The 10,310-nt window shown below is 38.5% G+C and overlaps 1 protein-coding gene across 1 annotated transcript in view; it reads right to left on the reverse strand.

The window, feature by feature from the left end:
* LOC121383135 (NXPE family member 1-like) overlaps positions 1–4,283 on the reverse strand; it is a 61,765-nt gene extending 57,482 nt beyond the window's left edge. Inside the window, exon 1 of the mRNA XM_041512947.1 lies at positions 4,064–4,283. Coding sequence (XP_041368881.1) covers positions 4,064–4,152 — 89 coding nt within the window. The 5' untranslated portion in view covers positions 4,153–4,283. The remainder of the gene's footprint in view (positions 1–4,063) is intronic.
* Positions 4,284–10,310: the final 6,027 nt, after the last annotated feature.

The raw sequence follows: 10,310 nt of genomic DNA on the forward strand, positions 1-10,310 counted from the left end.
CTACAAGGTGCTATATTTATGTAACAACATCAGAAACACAAAACGTGGAGAGAGTACCGCCTGGTTACTATCTGTTTTGTAAGAGCTACAAGGTGCTATATTTATGTAACAACATCAGAAACACAAAACGTGGAGAGAGTACCGCCTGGTTACTATCTGTTTTGTAAGAGCTACAAGGTGCTATATTTATGTAACAACATCAGAAACACAAAACGTGGAGAGAGTACCGCCTGGTTACTATCTGTTTTGTATGAGCTACAAGGTGCTATATTTATGTAACAACATCAGAAACACAAAACGTGGAGAGAGTACCGCCTGGTTACTATCTGTTTTGTAAGAGCTACAAGGTGCTATATTTATGTAACAACATCAGAAACACAAAACGTGGAGAGAGTACCGCCTGGTTACTATCTGTTTTGTATGAGCTACAAGGTGCTATATTTATGTAACAACATCAGAAACACAAAACGTGGAGAGAGTACCGCCTGGTTACTATCTGTTTTGTAAGAGCTACAAGGTGCTATATTTATGTAACAACATCAGAAACACAAAACGTGGAGAGAGTACCGCCTGGTTACTATCTGTTTTGTATGAGCTACAAGGTGCTATATTTATGTAACAACATCAGAAACACAAAACGTGGAGAGAGTACCGCCTGGTTACTATCTGTTTTGTATGAGCTACAAGGTGCTATATTTATGTAACAACATGAGAAACACAAAACGTGAAGAGAGTACCGCCTGGTTACTATCTGTTTTGTAAGAGCTACAAGGTGCTATATTTATGTAACAACATGAGAAACACAAAACGTGGAGAGAGTACCGCCTGGTTACTATCTGTTTTGTAAGAGCTACAAGGTGCTATATTTATGTAACAACATGAGAAACACAAAACGTGGAGAGAGTACCGCCTGGTTACTATCTGTTTTGTATGAGCTACAAGGTGCTATATTTATGTAACAACATCAGAAACACAAAACGTGAAGAGAGTACCGCCTGGTTACTATCCGTTTTGTATGAGCTACAAGGTGCTATATTTATGTAACAGCATCAGAAACACAAAACGTATTTTAAGTTTCAACATGGAATAGAGTATATATACGTGTAGCATGGAATTAAGTCCCTATGTATTAAAAGTGTAAATACTAGTAGTTAACATCACTAGTTATTTAAGATACAGTTGGTTGGATGGACTAATGTTATTACACTCGGTACAATAATGGAAATCAAATCTTTGTAGAGCTGACTGAAAGCAATGACAAATTAATGAAAAACTAAAATTAAAAGTTCCATTCTTGTGTCCATAATTGAGCACTCTATGTCTTAGATATGCCTCTAAAAGTTGTTTATGCGTGTTAAATAATACTGATGACATTTTAAAATCTAACTTTTATTCCAGATTATAAATTGTATTTGGATTTTAAAAATATTTTTAAATTTTTAGTTTTTTAATATTACTTTTGTATGGCTATTAAATAATGATAACGGAAAATTGCCCCTGTATTAAAAGCAGTTTCCCTTTCTCTTTTGGGAGTTCTGCCTACATATTTTAGACTATGACTGTGCATGCCGTAATTCATTTTAACAAAACCCCAAGTGTGTTTCACTGGGTGTTTATTTTCATAAATATGCAGTCCATTTTGTTTACTGAACCAAAAGAAAACTGTTGCAGTGGTGGTAGGATTGGGGTGTGTGGGTAGGTGTGGGGATCATAATCCACATGAAAAAACAATTCTTTATTTGTATAAATTCGGACAAAAAGTATATTATCATCGTCAAGTGCAGGTAATCAAGTTGAGTAAAGAATTTACCTGTCGCGTAATATTTCTTTGTTATTTCTCTCTCCCTCTACCCCTCCCTACCTCTCCCCTCCTCTCCTCTCTCCACCCCCCCCCCCATCTCTCTCTAGGGCTCTCTCTCTCTCTCTCTCTCTCTCTCTCTCTCTCTCTCTCTCTCTCTCTCTCCCCCTCCCTCTGCACACACGCCTGTATAAGAATCACCACGCATTGTTACACGGGGGAGTGGGGCGGGACGTAACCCAGTGGTAAAGTGCTCGCGCAGTCAGTTTGGGATCGATCCCTGTCAGTAGACCCATTGGGCTATTTCTCGGTCCAGGTAATGCACCAGGACTGGTATATTAAAGGTTGTGATATGTGCTATCCTCTCTATGGGATGGTGCATATAAAAGATCCCTTGGTGCTAATCGAAAAGAGTAGCCCGTGAAGTGGCGACAGCGGGTTTTCTCCCTCAATATCTGTGTGGTCCTTAACCATATGTCCGACGCTATATAACCGAAAATAAAATGTGTTGAGTGTGTCGTTAATAAAACAGTTCCTTCCTTTTACATGGGTTACGTTGCCCATTGTTACGTTTTAGAGTATCAAACCACAATCTTCCAATAGAGACAGGTAGATGGATACGTAAACCATTACATGATAGATTGTGTTTTTTATGCAACACTAACGACATCGGAGATGAATTCCATTATATTTTTACATGCCCATATTTTAACCAATTCAGACTTCAATATATACCGAAATATTATCGATCCAAACCAAACACATATAAATTTCACGAATTATTTAATTGTAAAAAAACTGGTGTCCTCCGAAAACTTGCAATATTTTGTAAACATATTATGAATACTTTCAAGCCCTCCGGCTCATAGCTTTATTGTATTATTATTGTGTATGCAAACCCAAACCAATTATTTATAATTATATTCCCATGTTCGTTTTATGTAGATATACTTATGTGAATAGTTTTACTCTGTCATCTTGTTAAAAAGTGTGAATTGTTGTATTATATATTGTTCCTCATATGCCGTGGATTACGGCCTGAGAGAAATAAATGTTCAGTTCAGTTCAGTTCAGTTAAAAATAATAGTCAGTAGAATGATTGAAATACATAGAGAAAGGTTTTAAGGCCAGCTCATTTTGCCCGAATGTCTTCTTCGTTTCTACCCGAATTCGAAGATTGCCTCCCCCACCCCAGGACGCTTATGGTTGGTGTTTGACCTATTTTTTATTTTATTTTTTGTTCCCACGACTGGTATATCAAAGACCGTGGCATATGCTATTCTGTCTGTGGGATGGTGCATATAAAAGATCCCTTGCTACTAATGGAAAAATGTAGCGGGTTTTCTCTATCACTGTCAAAAATGACCATATGTTTGACATCCAATAGCCGATGATTAATACATCAATGTGCTCTAGTGGTGTCGTTAAACATAACAAACTATTTTATTTATTGACCTGTTTTCCAGTTATTTCCCTCTGTATCTGCATTTCTATACTTTATTAGTATGCTGGGTGTTATATCTTGGTCCTCCATTTTTTTTCATTTATTCGGCAAGAGTATTTGCCTCTATTTTATTATTATTTGTTTTTAATTTGCACCCCTTCCTAAATATATACTGCACTTTTAATGACTGTTAATAACTGGTTTGCTATATATATATTTAAAAAAACAAACAATTCTTATAACTATGTATTTAATTTTATTTATTTTCATTATTATTTTTGTATTATTATTATTTAGTTTAATTTAATTTAATTTTTAATTTATTTAATTTAATTTAATTTAATTTAATTTAATTTAATTGTATTGTATTTATAAATAAATGTATTTATATATTTTATTTATTTATAAATATTAAACGATACACTGTTCCTTTTGTTTACAAAAGCGCAACGTTAGGTTCCAGAATGCCATGCGCGGCGAGGAGTTCCCTCAATCTAAAAATAACGCCACCGGATAGCTATTCGCGACGTCATTTACGTTTATGCATACCAAAAAGCGAATAAATTTAAACGCGATTAGCAATCCGCGTTTCGCCGCTATCCGCGTTTAGTTTTATCCGCTCCTCATGCATACGGCCCCTCTTTTGTAAGAACTACAAGGTGCTATATTTATGCAACAACGTCAGAAACACAAAACGTGGAGAGTTCCGCCTTGTTACCATCTATATTGTAAGAACTACACGGTACTATATTTAACGACATCAGAAACACAAAACGTGGAAAGAGAGTACCTCCTGATGGTTATTAATGGCATATTCTTACCTGTAAAAAACATATTCCCGAATCAACAGGTAGAAAACCACCACAAGTAGGAAACTAAATATATTTTTCTTTGTGAAAGGAATCTCCATTTTGATGGTAGTGTCGTGTACACTCACTTACTATATGATGTATAACTACTGACATCTCTGTATGGCGTGATCGGCAAGCGTTTCGCATCAATAATCGCAGATGGGACGTAGGACAATGATAACGCGCTCACCTGACCTCACCCCTCCGTATGACGAGTTAACCACGTTCACCGTGACGCAAGGTTAGACAAACTTTCAATAATGGCTGCCAATTCGCATATGTTGTAAGCAAAATCAACCGATCTGCCGATTACGTTTTTGCCTTAATTTATTTACAGATATCGTTGTTTAAATGAAAAGACGACAAGAGGAGACATTCAAGTATTTCACTACAGGGTACATTTACGATGAAAACGTGATTTAAATCGACGTAACCATTTTTACTTCAGTAAATTTTATCGAAGCACAAGAACCCATAGCCCGAGTACTCTGACTGTAAGAGATCTAGACGGACATTTGGACATAAACACGCTCTCATTACAGTCGGAGACCAACCTATGTCTTTTTTTGGCAATTCCTGACTACCAAACGGTAGGCAACGAGTCCCGCTCTAATACCACAACAATCCTATGTTTGACGTCAAAGACCTTTACATCAATCATTTTCGAGTTAAGTGATACAAAAAAATCCACATATTAATCACTAATACACTTACTACAGAAAGAAACCCGACAGCACCCACATTCAGCTACGCTTCGTGACACTCCGTCGCAACAATTGCAAAGCTCGGCGATCTATTTCGAGACGTAGACCACGTGATCGCGCACTGGGCGATTCCGCCTTGTGCAGCAGTTACACGGGCCGTCTCATATCAAGCGAAGTTACAACATGGAAGAGTTGGCTAATGCCGTTTTGGATGAATTTGGATTTCATTACGTCATTAAACCAAAACAATTACACATTATTGATTCCATTTTGAATTTGAAGGATACATTTGGGGTGTTATCGACAGGATACGGCAAAGTATGTGCTACGTACTGCCTCCTCTTATGAGACGACCCCTGTAAACTGCTGCGCAAGGCGGAATCGCCCAGTTTCGAAATAGATCGCCGAGCTTTGTAATTGTTGCGACGGAGTGTCACGAAGCGTAGCTGAATGTGGGTGCTGTCGGGTTTCTTTCTGTAGTATGTGTATTAGTGATTAATATGTGGATTTTTTGGTATCACTTAACTCGAAAATGATTGATGTAAAGGTATTTGACGTCAAACATAGGATTGTTGTGGTATTAGAGCGGGACTCGTTACCTACCGTTTGGTAGTCAGGAATTGCCAAAAAAAGACATAGGTTGGTCTCTGACTGTAATGAGAGCGTGTTTATGTCCAAATGTCCGTCTAGCTCTCTTACAGTCAGAGTACTCGGGCTAAAGAACCCAGAAGTGAACGTCGAATGCAACCAAAAGAACATTTAAAATATCCTATGCTCGTTTTTCTTGTCAGAATTGATAAATTAAAATGTCTTGTTTTTTTTGTTTTTTTTCTTCTTTTTCATCTTAATTTTTGTTGTTGTTGTTGTTCGACTTTTATATTAATGGAATCCCGATATGCCGAGGAACAAGAGAATAGAATGCGCGGCGACGACCCGGCCTCGACCCGTTTAAAACCGTCTTTGTTTTTGGTCGGGTTGCGTTAAATGTTTTGTTTAAAAAAAACAAGAATGGGGGGGGGGGGGGGGGGGCGTGAGCAGTAACATTAAAATACAAGGCGTGTGGGAATGATATCAGTGTACCATAATTTTATGCACGAAAGGTTACAAAAGTATAGCAGGATACAGTCGCCTGTGCCAAAATTATGCAGGCAGTGGTTTAGAGTGTGGGATTGCGATGTTTATGGGGGTGTATTCTTACATAGCTGCACAGCTTGAATCAACGGATATACGGCACTTGCCCTATTTATGAAACCAAAGCCATACACGAAAACCCCCCCAAAACCCCCACAAATGGCGTAGCCAGAGGGTGGGTTGGTGGCATGGGCAATTGCCCCCCCCCCCCCCCCCCAAATTCGGGCAAAACAGTGGGAAAAATTCGGGCAGTTTTTATCTGGGTAAAATGTCAGGCAAATCAACCCCTCCAGCCCCCCTAAATCAAAGAGTCCCTATACGCCCATGGTTGGTGGGGACCACATCTTTGGCCCTCCAGTTATGTATACTGACATATTGGCCCGTCTCCGTTCTGACAAGACATATTAGGACTGTTTACGTTTGGGTGCCCCATCCCTTCTTTATAAAATCAGGCTGTCTAGCACACTCTTTTGAAAAAGTTGGACACAATTAGGAATGAAAACATGGGCGGATCCAGGAAATATTTTTAGGGGGGGGGGGACCAAAAAAGAAGGGCACATTGACTCGTCAAAAGGGCACCTTACTACAAGTTTTGATATTTACAATTAATATGAATTCCTACAGTTCTACGTCATAATATACTAGCAATAATGAAGTAAATTGGCGTCACTCGCGTTAGAACCTCAATGGGGCCCCATTGAGACTCAATAACACAGACACATATCTGCAAGCTTGCGCATGTACACGAAAATCTTGATTTCATTTATCTACAATATAATTATTGTTTACTTAAAAAAAAAAAAATTCTACAAACAAAAAGGGCACTTGGACATTTTGAGGGCACTTGAACAATTTTTGGGGGGGACGCGTCCCCCTGGTCCCCCCCCCCCCCTTGGATCCGCCCATGGAAAATATAGAAAATGTAGGACAAAAGTAGGAAAACGTAGAACAAAAGTAGGACTGAAACAGTACGTAGCGACATTATTCATGCTCAAAACACCTTTTTATGTGGTGCTTAGTTTGTACATGTATTTTGTGTTCTATCAAAAATAATGTGAATCTTATGTAACGGTCACGTTATACAGTTATTTCAAATTACTGTACACTATATTAATTAACCCGTAGAGTGCTGCAGACGTGTATACATAGTGCAGCAGATTGGTGAAAATTATAGAAGAATTGTGCCTTTGATGATAAAAGCATGAAACTTGGCATAAAGTAAGAACATACCAAAATAGTTATTTCTAGATATAGGGACATTGCAGATTTTCCCTGTAGTTGCCATGGCGGCCATTTTTCAAAATGGCCGCCATGGTCACAACACAACTTGATGCAGGGGTTTGAATTTAGCTTACTTTTTATTCTTTACACAATTAATTACGTTGATTTATGGATATGCCTTTTCACATCATGTAGGGAGTATGAGCCAAACGGAATTATAATAATTAAGAAACTATGGTGTCTATATGTTCTATGCCAATAAATAGCTTATATAATTATAGTGCAAGTATTTACAAGGTTCATATTAAACTGAGTTATAGGTATGTCCATTGCACATATAGAGGTGTAGTTTGTTAAACATCCCAGAGCATATCCTGAATGAGAGAGAATTGTCTATGGGAAAGGGTAGCGTTTCTCCCCATTTACTATATTATTTGTTCCTTAATTAATGATTTTTGAATTTTAATTATAAATTTATAGTATCACCGAACTCAAATAGAGAACAAATTATGATTTTTTAATTGCTTTCATTCACAATATATATGATTTGTTGTTTTATAAGTAGTACAGGACGCACAGTACTAATAAAAAAGAGTCATGACTGTGTCGTAATTTTGCACCTTCTTACAATGTTTCCGAATTATTACCTGTCGGTGAGTCCATTGGTCTATTTCTCGTTCCAGCCAGTGCGCCACGACTTGTATATTAAAAAGATCATTTGCTACTAACTGAAAAATGTAACAGGTGTCCTCACAATGACTATTTAACAGAATTACCAAATGTTCTACATCCAATAGCCTATCAATGCCCTCTGGTGGTGTCGTTAAACAAAAAACCTAACTTTTTTTTACAATTTTTCCATGCATACATCTTAAATTCTGATTAGGTGGCAATAATTACCCTGGATCAACCTTTGTATGCCACTGATAAACGAATTCGTGGTCCCGGCCAGCAAGTCACGATGAAGACAATTTTATTGTGTTCTTTGGTGCTCTTCATATTGATACGACAGCCCTTAAGGAGGTAAGGGATCTATTTGATGGCAGTAGTTGGACAGATGCCCTTATACAAGCTGGAGTTGCCTCTGCAGTTATAGCAGATTCTTTCTTAAAAGCTACAAATGTAACACACACTCATAAAGCTCATCAAGTCACAGCTTGTAGCCTGCACATACTCCTACAAAAGGCATATACATGGTGCAACCGCAGACTTGTAGAAGAGCGGTGAAGTATCAGAGCTAAAGCAAGTCCCCAGTTTTAGTTTTGGTTCGGTTCATGGTTCTTCAGCTGGAAGTGAAAGTCTTGATCTTTGTTCCTGCAATCCAGATGACAAAGTTTCTTTTGTACATTGATACATTAACCAACATTGTCCCATTCTTCTTTGCCTTACATCACACAAATTATGCCAGATGGATTCCAGTCCATTTGAGAGATTTGGTAACACTTAAAGAATGTCATCTTCTTTTATATTCCGAATTTTAGAAGGCAGGTTGATGGTCAAGAAGACTTTTCCCTGCTATTACCATTGATTAGACCCAACATAACGCTGTTGTGAAAGGTGATGGTGGAGCTATAAGCCTGATAGAGAATCCGACAGTTCTTAGGTGCTGGATGGTATGTGGACCAGAGATAACTCGACTAATAGTTTGAGTCATCCATGGAGATGAGCCAGAAGAAGGCAGCAAATTCGGAACATGAACAGACCAAACAAACACAGAAATAATTTCTTTGAGATGTCAAGTCACTGACAAATACCATAGAAGGGATCCATTTTGTGAAAGTAGTGATAATCTACAGAAACTAGACGGCCGATACATTGCAGACCATGCTATTGTTTATACCATGCGCAGATTTGAGAGGTTAGGACAGGATCAGTATGGAATATTTGTGAAAGAACAACATGTTTTAGAGACGAAATCCATCCAAGAACCAATCGAGAATTTCTGCCGCTCTTTAAACATCATCCAGTTGGAAATAAATCCAAAGTACAACAGCAAATGTCTGCTCAGTTTCCCAGACTTGACGTTGCTTGTCAGGTAAAGGTTGTCAACTTGGATGAGTTGTTTTAGCATGAGAATCAAGCCTGGCCATCATCACTGCCACATGTAGGGAAACTGAGTCTGACCCCTTGTGTACTGCCTAGAGGAGCTTATTACATCAGATTGCAATATTAACAGACCTCATGTTGAGGTAGGCATCCTTGATGGTGAAGCTGTAAATAACATGTTGAAACCAGGAATTTCCATGAATATGCAGGTCAGATCTTCCTCACATATCTGGTATCACAATTACAATAGGCTATAAGGAATGATGCCATCTGGGATGTTTACAACCTAACTAGTCTGAATTCAAGCACTTGAAACATGAGAGGAAAAGGCACATGGAGCCATTGAGTAAAATTCCTGGAACTTGGCATGGATTACTAAGACTGAACTGTTTTCCTACCTTACCAAGAAATCAGTTCTGTTGGAAACAGTGCCAGGTCATTTGGACACATGGCTAATTTTATTTTAATATGGCGAAATTATTCTTATGTCATAATTGATATTATTTTTGAAAATATCTCAGTTTCTACTATGTTTGAAGTTTTATACATAATTTGGTGAAACGTCCTACACACCCAGCTCTAGCCCTGGCACACATCTTCAAAATGTCCTATGCAAACAGCCAAGAGATGTCACCAGTATAGCCCGATATACCCAAGAGGAGGCAGACACACGAATATTGCTTCATGTAGCTGATGCTGTCAGTGAAGAACACACTGGCGTCTTGGCACCATAGCAACTGTTCAATATCTCTGAAATCTGGGTGGCTTTTGGTACTGGACATTTTCGATACCTGGCTGTCCATGAGATATCTCATGTCTTGAGTTCAGACAGGTGCCTTTCATTGCCCATGTTCCATGGCTTTACTGTCTTCATTCGGTATTAAGGGCAAGGATGGAAGTTGGGCCATCTGGAAAGTAGCAAATGCAGTCACACTAGTTGTTGGTGCCTTAACAACAACACCAAGTGCCACCTGTGCTTTTCAACCCTCCCAAAAAGAGTACTCGATCAAATACCTCCTACAAAGGCAACCCTTCTACAGTATGTGAAAAGGATAATGTACCAGCCATCACGCTGTTGGGGCCAGATGCTAGTTTGTGCACCAGAACTCCCACCA

This window comes from Gigantopelta aegis, chromosome 10 (assembly GCF_016097555.1).
Source record: "Gigantopelta aegis isolate Gae_Host chromosome 10, Gae_host_genome, whole genome shotgun sequence".
Taxonomy (NCBI): domain Eukaryota; kingdom Metazoa; phylum Mollusca; class Gastropoda; order Neomphalida; family Peltospiridae; genus Gigantopelta; species Gigantopelta aegis.